The 17,452-nt window shown below is 36.1% G+C and overlaps 2 protein-coding genes across 3 annotated transcripts; both read right to left on the reverse strand.

Moving 5' to 3' along the window:
- Nucleotides 1-705: 705 nt before the first annotated feature.
- Nucleotides 706-11,976, reverse strand: LOC113699969 (uncharacterized). 2 transcript variants are annotated; one of them, XM_027220336.2, is made up of 18 exons: nt 11,567-11,975; nt 11,156-11,254; nt 10,619-10,806; nt 10,417-10,521; nt 9,744-9,844; nt 9,289-9,367; nt 8,515-8,526; nt 8,358-8,423; nt 7,236-7,304; nt 7,090-7,146; nt 6,485-6,562; nt 5,530-5,627; nt 5,398-5,443; nt 4,962-5,089; nt 3,996-4,104; nt 3,017-3,079; nt 1,985-2,050; nt 706-1,223 (listed from the first exon to the last, which is right to left on the reverse strand). In XM_027220336.2, the coding sequence occupies exons 1-18, from the start codon at nt 11,679-11,681 to the stop codon at nt 1,023-1,025; spliced, it is 1,680 nt and encodes a 559-aa protein (XP_027076137.1). In that variant the 5' UTR covers nt 11,682-11,975; the 3' UTR covers nt 706-1,022. The 2 variants fall into 2 exon arrangements, with proteins under 2 accessions (XP_027076137.1, XP_071915762.1); XM_072059661.1 differs by lacking the exon at nt 8,515-8,526 and having other exon boundaries at nt 11,567-11,976.
- A 606-nt stretch (nt 11,977-12,582) lies between these two features.
- On the reverse strand, nt 12,583-16,198 carry LOC113701006 (glutamine synthetase cytosolic isozyme 2). The gene is made up of 12 exons (XM_027221448.2): nt 16,040-16,198; nt 15,546-15,585; nt 15,326-15,429; nt 15,164-15,212; nt 14,975-15,081; nt 14,777-14,864; nt 14,100-14,228; nt 13,933-14,007; nt 13,773-13,826; nt 13,366-13,403; nt 13,103-13,262; nt 12,583-12,971 (listed from the first exon to the last, which is right to left on the reverse strand). Exons 1-12 carry the CDS (start codon nt 16,111-16,113, stop codon nt 12,819-12,821), a joined length of 1,071 nt encoding a protein of 356 aa, XP_027077249.1. The 5' UTR covers nt 16,114-16,198; the 3' UTR covers nt 12,583-12,818.
- Between the last annotated feature and the right edge of the window lie 1,254 nt (nt 16,199-17,452).

The raw sequence follows: 17,452 nt of genomic DNA on the forward strand, positions 1-17,452 counted from the left end.
GACTTCGACACTTTTTCTCCAAAATTATGATGATACTTTTGGATCTTCCCTATGATAATCTGGTGGTGGTTGAATTCTGGCACGGCACGGCACGGCGGCGGCGGGGCATTTGTTTAAGCTTCCACCCGTTGCAATATTTGTGATTTGGATCTTCCACCCGTAGCAGTTTTATGACTGTTGTTTACTTGTTTTTGTGGTGCTTGGTCATGTCATCTAATCCAACCATACCATTGACGTATCTACTATTAGAAGAAGAAAAAGTATTGGATAATCACTTGATAACAAAAATTCTTTTCCCTTGGATTGCAGTAGTGTTGCTTGCAGTCCTTATACTAATACTATTATGACTAGATACTTTATCGGAACTTGCAACTATTCTGAATCAGCGATCAAGCACTTTTTCGTGTAATCCCACTATGCAAAAGTTGGCCGATAACAAATCGGAAAAGGTTGCATTAATTTGGTTGTTTCTCTTAATTAAATATGCCAACACTGAAGTAATAAATTTGTCCTTGATCTCTAGCTTTTTGAACTCTGTAGCTGCAAAAATATATCACCTATTAGCACCATCTGTAAAAGCATATTCATTACCATGTATGCTACAAGATATGCATTCTTTCATGTGTGTGCTCTCTCTTTTCTACTTGGAAGCTATTGTTTGTTATATTTTCTTTATCTTCTGCTTTCATGGGAAAAATGTTAAAATGAGCATAAGCTGGAGAGCTCTGGAATTTCAGTCACCATGTACTTCACATTCTGAGTAAAAATATCTGTACAGAATACCTATCGAAGCAAACCCTGTAAACCTTCAAAAGAATAGGAATCAAAACTACCAATTGCAATTGAGCTACAAAAGCAAAACTGCGGAAATCCAACAAAGAGAACTATACGCACGTTGTGCGTTCTTTTTAGCTGAACAGCTAGCACAATTCTGAGGACTTCAACTGCATGTTAAACTCTGCTGGAACATTCTTTGAATCTGCAGATGCCAGTGACTGAACTTACATCATGTACAAACAAATTTAACTTCTACGTTTTCTGGTGGCTGAAATTTCAACTTCTACATGCTTGATTTCGTCTTTCAACTCTTCCAAAGCAGCCTTTCCGGATTGCTTAACGCTTGCTGTTGAGTTATCATTTATCAAAGCGAGTAGATGCTTCAAGCACGAGAGGTACTCGGTTTTTACCTCAGGAGAACTAGACAAGGACGTCTCGGTGCCAAACTGCAAAGAAAAACCATACTGCCTTAAACAATTACTGCCAAACAGGGAGTGACAATCTCTTCATGTGAGGTCAAAAAAAAAAAAAGATGATCTCTTCAGCCATTGTCAGGATTAGACCTCATTCACATGCAACTAGGATCAGCAAGATGAGTCAAAAGGAGGTCAACAGGAAAGGCATGAGCTACAGTAGAAATGGTAAATTATATCATAAAAGGAAGAGCAAATGTAATGCAGAAAAGCTCTCCCCGCTAGTGACCCATGAATTTGGATTAAAGAAGGATTATAGGAGGATAAGGTTCTGGGTTTTGTACCCTAAAAGTGTATTGTGGTTTGATTGTTAATTTTTTTTTTTTTTAATTTAAACTGTCAAACCAGCTGGGGAGATGCATCGCTGAATCTTCGTATGCTCTGAGAAGATTGTGTTCCATGATGCATCATGTTGTCTGCTGAGTGGAGAATAACGTTGTAAGTTGCAAAAGAAGAAAAAGAAAAGCCATATGTGATAGGAGGAGACCGGGAAGCCGATTTCTTAGTATGACTTCAAAGTCATTTCAAACTTATAAAAGCTTCAATATTTTCTAATTTAGTAAAAATATAACAAAAATATTTGGTAAAAATATAACAAAAATATTGTAAATAATCCAATATCTGCAGCTGTATGACGATTTTTTATGTGTAAGGGAACACATCCAAACAACTAATTTCTGGAAAGGGAGAGCAAAATCAACCTGACAAGGATCTATAATCCATTTTGGACATACCTCCTTAAAAGTAGACATGCATTCGTGAAGAATTTTCTCAGCCTCAAAGACAGGACGATCTTCATCCTGTTTCAGCAAATAGAACTTAAGAATGATTAAACTGCACTAAGAATTTTCAAAACCAGAACATAGTAGAGAATTTCAGGATTAAATCCTACAGAGATAATATGAAAAGAACATCCAGAAGATTGTGAAATTTCAGCTGGATATAAGCATAAAATTAATCTTTCTAAAAGTATATTGTCCATTATGGTCAAGCTGCTTTATAATGTATGCCCACTCAAGCTCCAATTGATCAGAGAGATGCAGTAGTGAATTGGTAAGGAAGATAGAGAAGATCAAAAACAAGGGCATCAAGTGCTATATATTTGCTTTCTGTTGGTCATTTTCTTAATAGCCTTCTCATTATGACAAAATTACCACAATAACCACCATAAGCAGTAACAAGAATTTGCACAAAACCCCCATAAGAAGCATGTTTTGCTACAATGAGGTCAAAGAAACGTCCATGGTACTACCAACGCAATTACAAACATTACCATATTCATAATAATTCAGACATCAGAAATGACTGGAAAAAAATGATGAATTGATAATATTTGATTATCAAATCTGATGAGAAAATGAAAAGGTATAACATCTGATCTGAGAAAATAAAAATAGTAATTCTTCCATCAATTCCATTTTATCAGAGCAGATTTGTTCCTGAGTATGTGAAGAAGTAACAGATGCTTAAGACTTGGACATCCAAAATATTTGTAACCTGAATTGGATGCTGTACTTCTAGTTCAGATTTGTTCCAATCTGATGGCCAGGTATCTCAGAGGAATCCTTTATTCTAATGACCTACCTTATTATATTTGAGAATATAAAATAATCTTATCAACCCACAGTATTCCATTTTACGAGATCCACACTTCATCTTATCTATCAAATTTATTCAATTTTTTATTAAAGGTAAAGTATCACACTTAATGTTTCACCAAAAGGTCATCAATTTCATTGATTTTTCAGGGAGCTGCAAACACTGACCATAGACTCCTGCAGTTCTAGCTTGGTGATCTCCAATGATGCAAGTGCATTAAGTGACTGCAACTGCAGCAAAATTCACCAGCAATTGTAGTTAGAATCACATAAAAGTCCCTTGATCCAGAACAGCAAGTATTGCAAAGCACATATCAGTATATTTCTGCAAACCAAACTTAGTGTATGAACTCATATAACGTTAGATAAAACATAATTGACTAAGCTTTTCCAAATCAAACCAAGTCAAACGCATTAAGAAAACAGAGGTCAGCTGATTGAACTGAAACCTCGTGTAACCTTCATGTTATACAATGAAATTTGTTAATTCAATTGAGTTAAAAATAAGTTTAGTAGATCTCGAGCAAATCTAAGTAAGTATTTCGAAGTAACTTGAGCAGAGCTTTCCCCAGTACCTACAGGGAAGCATTTTCCTCTTTTCTATTTAAGAAATTCAGCAATCTTGATAGACCTTATCCATCTCTTTTACCACCCGTTTAAGAGCTTTTCAATCTTAGATAAAGCATCTGCACTGAAGCGATGTGCAACTAAACTAAAGTGGTTTAAATTTCTTTTCATTGAAATTGGATAGATCTTCAAGATGTTTCTTTCCAGAATTTTGATCTTCTGAACCAATTGACCTGTCAATAATTCTAGCTGTAAATACCATTAGAGGTATAACCATCACAAAAGGAAATAGAAAAAAGATGTCTGCTTAAAGAACATACATCAATGAAAAGCAGAATCAATAGCAAAAAGAAAATGTCAAACTTGTCCGTATGAAAATATGAGAGAAGAATACTACATGAAAATGATTGTGAGTTTGTGACAATCAAAGTTCCTTGAACCAAAAGAATGAGATAAAGAAAAAGATAAGCATCAAGAGAGCCCCAAAACTGATGAATGTTTGAGAAGGTTACAATATTCCACCCAAGATTTTTTTTTTTATTTGCACACAAGAAAACCTGCAAACAATAAGGAAACTCACAAGTATTAACATTGCTGAATGCTCATTTTTGGCAATGTTTCGGACCACTCCATGGGGCTGCTGGTTTCTATTCTGCTTTCTTAATTGAACCAGAACTTTTCGAGCTACCCTATTATTCACAGATCAAAGATGGGAAAGGAGAGGATCAAAAGAGTGAAATGTTCCATAAAATGTATTCCACTATCAAACACACGAGATTTACAAGAAAGATTACCACCAAATAAGAAAACTTGCCTAATACTGCTTCTGTCCAAGATCATAATGATCTAAGAAGCTATACCACTTTTCTGAGTTAAATAGTTAAAGATCCACTGAACCATCTCACAATTTCTTTTAGTGTATACATGTAGTCTGCAGAAATAAGTTCTGTTCATATGATCCTCAACATTTATACTTCCTCATTTCAATTAATTGTTTACCAAAAAAACATTCAACATTAAACCTGGTCCTTTTATATATTGCACAATCTTTTTCTAGCTTAAGCCGAGACACTAGGAGAATACTAAACTTACAATCCCTAATTTAGTGCTTCAAACTTTCCTCAAAATGAACATTGATGTTCTTCCAAAAAAAGTTTGATGTTACTGTATTAAGACTCCCAATAGAATGTCAAAACATCAAAAACATATCAATAATTATATCGCCTTGAGGGCAGCTACAGTTAACTTGCTCATCCATGATTACTAGGCCACTAAGACGAGCCTAAAACTCATGGATTAAGAACTTCTTATGGGCCACACTGGACAATATTTGAATATCTTGAAAATGAGAAAGAACCAAAACCAAAATAGCATAAAGAATTAAACTGAGTTGACACTCTCATCTCAGCATCATTGAAGAGCCAATTAACATATATCAAAAGCTATACTGCTAAAGCACACAGCCCCCAACGAAAATTTAGTTTCTACAATCCAAAGAGAACATTAAATGTGTGAAGTAAACAAGATCAAGATATATTGAACAGACCTTATTGAATTACTTAAAAGGCCTTTTGCCCTCTCCAGCTCTTCCACTGCTTGAGGAACATTTTTCTTCCTTAGCTGGTTAGACTTGAGCGTTTTCACCCTAGCAATGTAGAGCATATTTGCAGCAGTCTGCATGTGAACCAAATTAATCATCTTAGTTGAGATCATGTTTCTTGTTCTTTCTTCTTTTTCTTTCAACTGGGATAAGTTAGGCAGCAGCAACTATGTTCCCACCCAACTTTGTTGATTCATAAAATAGTTGCCAAAGTTAACCAATCAATCAGGCTTCATGAGGTAATTAAAGGAATAAGTTCGTTGTTATAGGAAATTCCAATGTTTCCAGCCTTCAAGATAAGCAGACTTTTCAATTAGAAAGAACCGCTAAAAATTGACAACTACAGGGGTGGACAATGTCAGTGTTTTTTGTTGACACAAACCTCAATATGGTCTTCAGGAAGTAAGGTTTTTCTGGCATCAAGACATCTGCCATGTAAATTGATGCATTAAACATTTTTGCAAATGGAATTAGTAAACTTGACAAACTTCTGTCTTTGATATATGAAATTCACCTTTCTAAGAGCTCTTCTGCTTCCTTTAAGTTTACAACTGATTGAAGAGTCAGGGCAAGGCGTTCTGCAGCAATTACAGTATCCAAGGAAGCCCAACCCTAAGAAATAGGCTACTTGTTATGCATGTATCGTGTACATGATGACCAGAAAAAAATGGAATACATAAGTACAGAAAAAAGGTAGCAGCAATAAGACATATCAAGAAAAACGAGTGTAGTGCATACAACCAAGATCAGATCAAAGCCAAAATACAATAGTAACACGAAGATTGTGAAGGCAGCTAAACATCAGCAGCTGCAATTGGTATGACATCTGATGGAAAGAGCACATAACACAATGAAGCATTGTTGGGGTTCAGTCACAGAAAATGAGAAAACGTTTCTTCCCATTGGACAATTTCAATGTGTCCATATCTTGATAAGAATAACTTGTTTGAAGCAAAGGGACAATATACAGCGAGAGACTTACTGTAACATGAAGAAATTCAAGTTCTTGAAAAGAAGAAGAAAAAGTGAAAGTGTGCAGGGAGTTGCGAAAAGAAGCTATCTGAGCTGTCCACGTTGATACTGTGGGCACTGTTGGCACAAAAAATCGGCTTATGAAGGAGACTTCAACCATCAGCCACGCTACTACCCTATTTTGTGATTGCATTTCAATTCAGCTGATTTGAAACACCAAGGTTGTTGATTTTCTATATGCATCCTCAATTTTGTATTCATTCATGAAGAGATATAATCCAGAAGGCTATTTATGACCATCCCGTCCCATCGTGAATACCATTCAGCAACTGGGAAAAGCTATAGAAAATCCCAGCCAGTTGTAAAAACAACTATTCAGCGAGTATCATTTCCACTTCACTAGAAAAGCTAAAGTATAACCAAACAACACCAAATGAGACAGATTCTTGACTAGAGTTTGAATAAGTAGTAAAGACAGAAAAAGGAACATGCAATACCTTTGATAATTCCATCATGTGTAAGATCTTTCTCTGTATATTCTCAGCTTCTGCAATTTGGTTGGACATTATGTAGATCTACAAACCCAAAAAAAAAAAATCTTATTGAAGGGCTTTCAATGATTCCGCATGAGATAATCAGGATACAGGATCCTGTTACATCCACAAAGCAACTGAATATATGCACAACATAAAAGAAGGAAAATGAAGGACTGAATACAATTATGCACGTAAAGTAGATGAGCATCTTTGAAGAACTGAACATGGTTTAGGCAGAGGCAAGCAAATGGTTGAGGTAACAAGCTAAAGCAAAATCTTAGGATAATTATGTTTATCTGTTCTGTCTGCTTACGTCATTGTCTTCACAATCAACAGCCTAATCAAGAGCTTAAGAATAAACTGAACAATTTTCAAAAACAGAATATATTTACTGAAACTCCTTGAAAGACCTTCTATCTAGATTTAAGATATTTATAAAATTAAAAAAAAAAAAAGAGCAGGTAGCTGACACCATAGGAACAATAATAGACGCAAAATCAGGGTTGCATCCTCCATGACAATGAATTTAGAGAACCTTCCTCAACTAGATGGTACAGAAATACAACCTGAGCAAGATATTGCAGCCTCCTGAGACATGTAAATGATTCCCCTAGCCCAGCTTCCTACATTTTATGTACAAAGCCAATGAGGAAAAGAGAAGAGAAGAAATCATTGACAGCAAACAACCAGCAATTGCAACAGATTAATGGACCTCAAGTATTCGAACAGAATCTCGAACCAAAGCCTCAGCATCCTTCTCTTTTCCTTCAAGAAACATTACCTGGAAGTCAGGTTACATGTATAAGACAAAGAACAGTGAAAGAACCATTATACATAACAAAAAGACCTTAATCTAGCTGTCCTAACAGAAAAAAGTTTAATCCCATTAATGCATACAAGAGAATTCACCCAACTGGAAGCATCTGAGAAGGAAAATTATGTTCGCCTCTCATATTACTTAATCCTGACCTTCCCAATGTGAATCTAAAATTCATGCAAGGGCTCAATTTCTGAAGACTTTGAAATGCTTTTCACTAGTGGCCACATAATAGAATCAATAGAATAAATAGAGCGCTCTCATCCTTTATACTTGTTAGAACAAAAAAGGAAAACATAGTAAAAACACCAGATGAATTATTGCAACTGCTTAACCACTAAAACAATAATTAAGTAGCGTCACAACTGTATCTGTTACTCAAGATCTAATAATAAGGCTGAATCAATCGCCTCTAAAAATCATGAGGCATATTAACACTTTCAAGAGTATAACCAAATAAAGCTTTTGAAAAATTTACCAATGGCAAAAAGTACCATTTTTTCCTGAGAATTTACTGGTCCCTAAGTCTAATGGAGGATCACCAAATAAAACCTATTAATTTGGCAAATAACAGAAATGAAATCTGAACAAACTGAGAATCAAATTAAGGAACTCCAAGAGTAAAAAACTTCAGCCAATAGCAGTAGCCAAGCATTGCTGCCAAAGTAATCTATTCAAGTATGAGGGACAATATTAGATATCTAAATGTTGAACTGATCTGCAATCTGAAGTTGTGGGCAAAAAGTAATCATAAATAAACAACAACTCCTAGGAAAGCATATGCCAGGACTGGCCATACTTAACTTAATGGCCTTTAGGCATCTAATGATCATAGCTTTTCATTATTGTGCCAATCATAACCCAGGCGCCAATTAGAGCCTAAATGTATCTTTCATATCAGATCATTCCTTAGACCTAATTTTTGCAACTGAACAATGTTAAGGTTAAGAACATAAGCTACCAGAATGCAGCAAGTATGGGAAGATTTAACAGTAAGGCAGAAAATTAAGGCATTACAGTTCCAAGATGATACATTGTATCAGCATGGTCTGGGTGGCCCTCTCCCAAAACACGCCTCTTTATCTAGATAAGAAATCCAGGAAATAAGACTAGATGTCAGTAATTTTATTTATCAGAGTAAAGGAGAGAAACCAGTTCAATGATTATAGCATACCTTTAGAGCACGCTGCCAAAGGAATTGTGAAAGAGAAAGGCAGAAAACAGTATTAGTAATTATTACACATGATGTATACCACTTCTTCTTAAGCACAAAAATGAAATATATATTCTTGAATAATTCAAATCACTCGAAAGGAGAGAATCAAAGTCTATAAGGTAACATGTCGGATGCAGAAACTCAAAATGCATGACTTTCTATGTTTTGACTGCAAAAGCGATATAGTTATGGGCAAATTTGCAAAGGCGAAGTGCACAGGACCAGAAGTATCTCACTTTGGTATTTCCATTGTATCCCTTGAACTTAATCAACAATCTCATAGAATTGATAACAGCTCCATGATTCCTTGCCAGAAACACTGACATCCAATTTTCCAGGAATAATTACAAATTCAGTTTCAGGCCTTTCTGTTAAAAATTTGTGCTTCCAAATCTGGGCTGTAGTACAAAAATTTTGGTCCTTTTGAGCCAAAATCGGCTAATTTGTGGATGTTATGCTTTATAGAGAATAGCCAAGCATACAATTGGTTTTTGCACTAAACTCTTATATTCGGATTAAAAGGGAAACAAATATGCCAGGCCCAGTCACTATGCCATATTAAAGCTTAAAGTTCATTTGAACCAGGGGCTATGCCAGATTGAATTACACAACTAGACGCTGGTCCTTAACAAGAACAGAATTAGACTGATGGAGAAATGGAATCCTGAAGGAGAAAACAAAGAAGCAGTGAAGACATGCCGGAAAGTTACGGTGCTTTGTTCATGCAGTTACCTCATAGCAAGCACGAGCTTTTTCCAATTTCCGCTGGACTAGGTAGAATTGGCCAAGGTTGTGAAGGGCAGCCCCAACTCTATAATAAAGCCCGTGCAAATGTATAACAGTTATATAGTGGTTAGACATGTACAGTGAAGCGTCAAATGAGTTACTCAACTAGTAGCCCAGTAAATCACATAAAACCATGCTACTTCTCTTTAAGGAATGAGCATGAATGTAAATGTCACTAAATGCATGCAATAGGCAGCCAGTTAAATAGCTTAATCACAGAAGTTATAGCAATTTAAACTTGTTTATGCTTCATTAGTCATCCATGCATTGGACACAAATAGGTATATTACTAAACAAAGAAAATCTTGGTGAAGTTCAAAGTATAGTTAACCAAGAAAGGACAAACAAATGCAGTTTTGTACATAGTAGTAACTCAGTGAACAAAAAAGAGAATTTCCTACCTTATGTCATCAGGTCCAAATGACTCCTCAAGTATACTGATAGCTTCCAAATATAAAGGTTCAGCTTTATTAAGTTCCTTCTTAACTCTATATAATTCTGCCTGCAACATTATCAGAGTTGCAATAACATGAAAATTCAATTTTTTCTAAAGTAGAAAAATAAAGAGAAAGATATCTATTGATATTTGTTAACCATATTTAATACTGGGAGTGTGCATTAAAATAATGTAAACACAAAATTAGCATTTGGACCAAAGCAACATTTCAAAGTATGATTTTAGATCTTTATCTGCAAAACAAGGCATCAGAATTTGCCAAATATTGCACTCTCATACATCTTGGAGAGAAGCCATATCCAGGTATCACTACATTCAATTCAATAGTAATACTTATTCCTACCCAAACTTCAAGAGAAAAATCTATGTAATTGTTCAAACATCAAGAGAAAAACAATGTACATAATTGTTCATAAGTTGTGAATGACAACATAATGAACGCCCATGACCAATTTAGATGAATTGAAGCCGTTAAGACTGAAGTTTGCCAATCTGACGGCACCTCCAATTACGTATTGTCCACGGAATTGTTTTTCTAGTCAAAACAATAAATCAAGCAGACATTTATATGGAGAGTCCTAAGAATTATATTTGAAATTTCTCCATCTACAACCTACCAAGTTGTTGCATGCCGATGCAACATGTGGGTCTCTCTTGCCAAACCCCTCTTTAGCTTCTTGTAATGCAGAAAGAAACAACTTTTCGGCTTCATCCAGTTTTCCCTTGGATACAGTAAAATAACAAAGATAAGTCCCTAATCACGACGCGCACACTCAGAGAAAGATAAATCTCTGGGAAAAGAGTCAGAACATTGCTTACCTGCAAAAAGAAGTCCCTTGCATTATCTGTAAAAACTCTCCATTTAGAAGTATGTATGTTAGACACCACAGAACCGTCCTCAACTCGGTGCAAATCAGCTATCTCGGGACCGCTTGTATTTTCAGAACTTAACTGAATTGAAGAATCATCTGCCAAGGCTGGGGTTCCATTGATCCCAAGAAATATTGCTGAGAAGAAGGGTACAAGGAGAGAAAAGAAAACTCATGAGCAGGAGATTTTCTAAATAGAATCCGATGTTTCTGAACATTATTTATAAATATTCAGTACCATTTGTTATCTAGGTACACTCAAAAGTGGCTAAATGTGTGCTTTGAACCAAGAAACGTTCAAAGTTAGATAGAATGGAAGAGAATTCCAAACATTGCATTTCTCGGTTATTGTGAAGTGTCAACTATTACTATGTAGTGCACAAGATATCTAAAATCTCATAATATGCATTTTCCCTCGTGCAGAAACATGATATAGTGACTATAACAACCCTCATTTTCAAATGCTGCCATAAAAGAATGATACTACCAGCTTGACCAGACAGAAGAATCCATTGAAAGGTTTCCTTATGCTGCCCACTCTTGCCATAATCTCCAAAACCATTTTCAGCAAAATATTTTCGCCTTCCTGGAAACAAAAGGAATCACCTTCTTCAATGAGGAAGCACTAAAACATATATCATCAACTAAATTTATCTAATTTTCAGCTACCAAGTATATTACCACTCCATAAATTTTATCCCGCCAAGAGACTATTACTGATTTTGCTGTGGCAATGAGATCATCTAAAACCCTTTATTCAGTTAATGGTTAAAAATGACAACTTTATCATCTGATCAAATAGAATTCTCACGTTGGAATATATGAAAGCTCAACTTAAAAATCAAGAAATCACATAATAGTTTCATTCAAATTCGAGCAATGCAGTTTCATAAATCACCTGGAAGCGGCAAATAATTCGTGGGCTTTCTTGAAAATGGAAAGGTAGAGCGAGCATAAGGAGAATTCCGGAGCTTTCTCAGCAAATTAACTGCTGCTTGGCCGAAGGAAGACATCGTCTGGTTAATAGAAAACTAAAGTTTTGGGTATAATTAGAGAAACCTCTGCAGATAGATTATTTGGTCAATTTTTGGTTTTTCCAGATAAAGATTTTGAAGTTTATGTCGTTTATTGATCAAATTCTTAAACCCTTCACAGCCGAAATAGAGGGATTTTGCATTTTCACTTTGTCAGCGCTGCCATCAGCAGAGGTGACATGCTAAACCGGAATACTGTTTCTGGTTCAACCGGGAAGATTAACTCGGGTTGCTAAATGACAAATCAGTTGCAGGTATTTTCTATGGGGTTTAAACCAATTTAAAATTTTGTTGAGCTTAACTTGGTTATTATTCAAAAAAAAAAAAAAAAACTTGGTTATTATTCACAAGTCACAATCGGATAAACTTTTATTGAATCTAAGTCGAGCATCTATTTATATATAAAATATAGATTTTAGCTTACAGAATTAAATTATTAATGCAATTTAAAATCTTTGGTAACACCAAATATTGTTGACATGTACTAGTTTGATTAGATAACAAAATCGATCTTAATATAACTCTCTCATTTATTGAGCACAAATTGGGCAAAATCTTGAGTTCAAATTGGGTAATGAATAATTCGACTTGTCTTTCAATCCTAGTAGGTAGGCTTCTATGTCATATTGCTTGCAATTTGACAACTAGGCAGTTTCACCGGCTTTGCTTCTAGGCAACTTAGTAGAGAACGCATTGATGTTAGTCACCGGCTTGTTCAATTGTTCTTCACACAATTGTTGTATTGTTGAGCATCATTTTTCACGCCTTTATTCTCTTGATGGCCTCATCTTTTTCCCCTCTTGGCAATATTCTCTGAGGGCAATATCGATACTTTCAAGTTTGACGCCAACTTCCAAGTTTTAGAATGACAAAAAGGAAATCACGCTTCAACTGTCATTAGTAAAATGACAACTGTTATTTTAAGACTGCTGCAAAAGCACTAGGCAACAACGCAATGAACTATAGTCCTTGCTGCCTGAAATACATGGTAGCAAACAACAAGGACACTATTCTATTCAGTAATACAAGATAGCAATTGTAAGTGAAACACAATTCTCCTGTGTCGAAGGCCCCAGAGTTGAATTATCTCGTCTTCAGTTCAGGCTAATAGAGCTTTCAAGATTTCCAGAGGATGGTAGTATCTGCAATCATTGAGGTGACAGTATACGGATCCATGTTTGAAGCAGGCCTTCTGTCCTCAAAGTACCCTTTGCCCTCTTTCTCTGTATCTCGGCCAACACGAATTGATGCACCACGGTTTGCAACACCCTGGAAAATCCCATGATTCAAGAAATATATGATCAAATTTCAAGTAGTACGTCCCTAAAGAAAAGTATCTATGGTAAATTTTGGAGGGAGAACTAGATGGAAGTAGGAACAAAGATGTAGTAATTACTTACCCACAAGAAGTTATTGATATCAGCTGTTTCGTGTCGGCCAGTGAGACGACGTTCATTTCCTTCACCATATGCGGCAATATGCTCTTTGTGCCTAAGTCCAAGCTTCTCAATTGCCTTCTTGATGACTCCATAACCTCCTTCATTCCTCATAGATTTAGTGCTGAAAAGAACAAGACAAACTTCATTTTCAGAGAGAGAGAGAGGTGGGGAAGGTGTTGAGAGGAAGCTGAGAAACAAGTCATCCAGATTCTATACTACATTACCTGTAATTGGTGTGGGCACCTGCACCATTCCAATCACCCTGTAGAGAGTAAAGAAGTTGTGTGAAAAGAGAGAGACTATAGATATTACATCACACAGTCTATTGTTATCCTGGTTTTCTTTCCAGCATCCAATTTCTGCCCACCTAGTTTTTCTTAGCTACATTTCAATATAATATAAAGACATCAGACAAGAAGTTCCCTCAGAAGCTGCATAGCAAGTTCTTGCAATTGTTAAAAAGGATGTAGTATTTCAAGAAACCAACAGCATAGAAGGTACAAAATAGGTCTTTTCAGATCCCAAATAGAAGCTTCCATGTCCTCCAAGAACATCACTCACTTTGACAATGACAAACAATAATGATGTCCAAATCAAGATTTCGGAAGAAATAACAAATAAAAATCCTTACCTGAATAGGTTTGGGATCGAACGAAAGCACCACCCCAGCAATCTCAGTGATCCTCTGTTACCAAACAATTTTAACTGGTTTAACGACATGTACTATACTTCAGCTGTTACTTGAACAAATTGTTCTTGTTTCAATGACTCAAGAAACTAAAGCCAAATACCTCCAGAATGTAGCGAGCAACCCAAAGCTCATCTCCTGCAGAGATGCCAACGGCTGGTCCAACTTGAAACTCCCACTATAAAAATATTCAGGAAAATTTAGAAATCAGAGATGCTAAAGGAGATAACAAGTTGCCAAGAGGAGACACAAGAAGCAAGCTTTATCTACCTGGCCAGGCATCACTTCCCCGTTGATGCCGCTTATGTTAATTCCAGCATAAAGGCACGCCTTATAATGTGCATCTACTATATCACGTCCAAATGCTTTATCAGCTCCAATTGCACAGTAGTAAGGGCCCTATGCAATCAAAGAAATAGGAAGAAACATAAATGATCTAAATCTTGAACGATTAAAGACAGTAACAGGAGCATGGAAAGAGAAGAGAACAAACTCGAGGCTTGGTTGTAAAGGGAGGAAAATCTAAGCCCATGTTAAGAAATTTGAAAAAAAAAAAAAAAGAGAGAGAGAGAGAGAACGTACATGGGGATATTTAGAAAAAGAACTGAAAAAGATAGTTAACACTAGGTTCTTTATTCTACCGCAACTAACATGAAATTCTTGTATGACAGGTTAAGAGAATTTGGGTAATTTTGGCCATCCTGCAGACTGATATATTACCAATCAGTTATCCATATATCCTTAGTGCACAATCCTATTGGCATCTGCATTGTTAGCAAATCTTCCAGCTATATTATCAGGGGTAACTTCAAAAGAGGAAAAAGAAAGGCCAAAACCTCAAGAATCATAATTAACTGCACCATGATTGAAGAACCACTCAGTAGGAATTATCTGAAGTGGACAAACTATGAGGATAGAATTGAAAGCAACTGGTAGAAGAAAATTACCTGAGGTCCAGGGAAGCCTCCCACGGGCCATCCAATAGGCCACTTGACATCCTTTTGCAACAAGGTGTATTCTTGCTCAATTCCGTACCTTATTTCATGGATACATTTCCAAATGAAAAGAGGTAATAAAAGAAAGAAAAGCAGAGAACTAGATAATAAGAAACCGCACTCCAGAAGCACTAGAGGATTAAGAATTACCAGGGCTCTTCAGCAGCAACGTCAGGATGGCTGAAAATTTTGGCTGCGTTATGCCTCTTGTTTGTGGGAATCGGCTCACCTGCTGGAGTGTAACAATCGCACATGACCTGAGAGAGAGAATTGAGACATAAAGTCAAATCAAATCTTGTGTATTTTATGTCAAAGATTATACAACTGAATACCGCTTACCAGAATGTTGTTGCCCCTCCTGAAGGGATCCTTGAAAATTGCTTGAGGACTGTTTCATTAGATGGTGATTAAAAAAAAAAAAAAAAAAAAAATCGGTTCATTTACCAAATAGTCCATTAGCAGAATAAGAAAACATTCTAAACGTTGCGGATATAAACTTACTATATGATCACTTCACTGTCTTCACCAGGAGCTTGGCCTGTGCTAGAACCATCATAGTTCCACTTAGGCAGCTTTTTGGGATCGTCTACGGGACCAGAAATAGTCTGCAATATTTCAAGTGTCTCATACGTCATCGACCTCCATAATCACTCAGTTAAACAACGGACCAAAAATGGCTTAAACAAAATTCAGTCTTTCTGGTAAGCAGAAAGATTATTACCCTGGCTTTGCTTCTGAGGTCCATACCGGATCCCCCAACCCTGTTAAAAAGTTTAAAACCAAAAATCATTTAGATTTAACTTATTCATTGACCTCTGCAAATGCATGGAAAAAGTATATCTCCCGGAGTGGATCATTGCAAAAGAGCCTTGCAATCTTCACCTCCGTTGGAAAAATTAAACATCAATAGAAGCACAGCATTTCTCTATAACAAGAGTGTATACAAGGAACAAGACTCGTGGTATCAGATTAGATGTTACTCCAATAAAAATATGAACGCAAGACCCAATGGAAAGGTGAGAAACCATGAAGATTACTCGTTGTTAAACCATCTTTACTTAAAAATACAAGAATTGCCATAAAAAATGAAACCAAAAAGAACCCTTTCGACGGAAGCATTCATTAATCAAAATCTTCACCAACCAAGTTAAAGATAACGGATAGAAGTTCACAGAAAGCCGAGGAAAACAGAGCAAAGCAGGTGATTAGTCTCACCATATATACTCAACGATCACCTTCTCTGTAGAATCAGAGAGGTTAAGATTAACAAGATCTGAGAGCAAAGCCATTTTAAGCAAGAAAATAAATTCTCTGAGCTCTGAGAATGGATGAAGGATGAACTCTTGAGGGCAGAGAAGTACAGAGCCAGCCCCTGCAAGGAGTTTGTTTATATAGTGCAGTTTCAGAGTTGGCCGCATGAAGCAATTCAGATTTATGACGTCTTCTTGCAATTCAGATGTATGACGTCTTCTTCATTTTTTTTAAACGTATTTTAAATTAAGTAGACCAGATTTATGACGTCTTCTTCCTTTTAATGGTATTTTTATGAGAAAATACACGGATTAAAGTACTAATATTGGGAAGTGGGGTTGTTCGGAGAAGTATACGACTGCGAGAGAATCTTCAATCAGATTCCCATCTTCAGACTGGTAGTTTAACCTGGTAACTATTTTCCCGGTACAATAAGAGTCCTTTCCTTTCTCAGTCCAAGCATTTTTTTCTTTCTTTTATTTTTCTTTCACAGAACGTTTTCTTAATTTCAAAACCTATCCTTAGTTTTACTAATTGTTAATTGTTATAAAGTAGTTTCGGATTGAGAAAATAAAAACCTTGTAGAGGGATTCTTTTTTTCGTATCAACACTATAATTGCTACCCTACTCTTATATTTCTGCATTATGGAGAGGATTGGAGCCCCTGCGGGATAGCTCGAGCGGTCCGCTCCCCCTCCTTAGGGTATGGCGACCTTCCTGACTTGTCCAGGGTTCGAGTCCCGCTGTTAACGTGTTCGGTGTGGAGTGAGGCCTCCTCTCCCGGGTCGCAGGGGATTAGTCGGGTCCCGTAAGGATTGACCCGGTAAATTTAGAAGGAACTAAATCACCTTCAAATAGTGTATTAGAGCACTTCTTGGATTAACTAAAATTGAGGAGAAAGATTAACTAAATCCAGGAGTGGAAATGTTTCTGATTGGTGAAATTTGTTTTTTTTTTTTAACTTCTAATTAGGTTACGAGTAAAAGGTATATATCACCATAATAAAAGATAATTTCAAACTTTGATTATAGATAATTATAATATTTTGAACTCTTAGATTACATTCATCCATAAATTATGGATAAATTTCCTCTCCATTACGAGACATGCAATTATATATTGCCATGATAAAAGAAACTAAGAACTCTGTTATTATATTCTCAACAAATGAAAGATTGTTATGCACATTCAAGATGGTTGAGAGTTTTGAACCAAATGATTCTCACTCTAATATTTTTATTGAAGATATCATCTTTCATTTGTAAAATTTCTAATCTTGGAAGGTTTATTGGACTCTCCACTTTGCTTTGTTATTTCTATTCCTAGAGAAAAACTGGATCAAATTCAACAAATAAGGAACATGACATCTCATGTAAA

This window comes from Coffea arabica, chromosome 7e (genome assembly GCF_036785885.1).
Source record: "Coffea arabica cultivar ET-39 chromosome 7e, Coffea Arabica ET-39 HiFi, whole genome shotgun sequence".
In the NCBI taxonomy this organism is placed as follows: domain Eukaryota; kingdom Viridiplantae; phylum Streptophyta; class Magnoliopsida; order Gentianales; family Rubiaceae; genus Coffea; species Coffea arabica.

What these genes read in the sequence shown, in the direction of transcription:
- LOC113699969 (XM_027220336.2), bottom strand. Translation starts at nt 11,681, where the DNA reads ATGTCTTCCTTCGGCCAAGCAGCAGTTAATTTGCTGAGAAAGCTCCGG. An exon ending in CATCGGCATGCAACAACTTG is followed by an intron (nt 9,845 to 10,416) that starts GTAGGTTGTAGA and finishes ATAATGTTGCAG; the next exon opens with GCAGAATTATATAGAGTTAA. An exon ending in TTTGGACCTGATGACATAAG is followed by an intron (nt 9,368 to 9,743) that starts GTAGGAAATTCT and finishes GCTTTATTATAG; the next exon opens with AGTTGGGGCTGCCCTTCACA.
- LOC113701006 (XM_027221448.2), bottom strand. Translation starts at nt 16,113, where the DNA reads ATGGCTTTGCTCTCAGATCTTGTTAATCTTAACCTCTCTGATTCTACA. An exon ending in ACCTCAGAAGCAAAGCCAGG is followed by an intron (nt 15,430 to 15,545) that starts GTAATAATCTTT and finishes GAAATATTGCAG; the next exon opens with ACTATTTCTGGTCCCGTAGA. An exon ending in GAGGCTTCCCTGGACCTCAG is followed by an intron (nt 14,229 to 14,776) that starts GTAATTTTCTTC and finishes TTGATTGCATAG; the next exon opens with GGCCCTTACTACTGTGCAAT.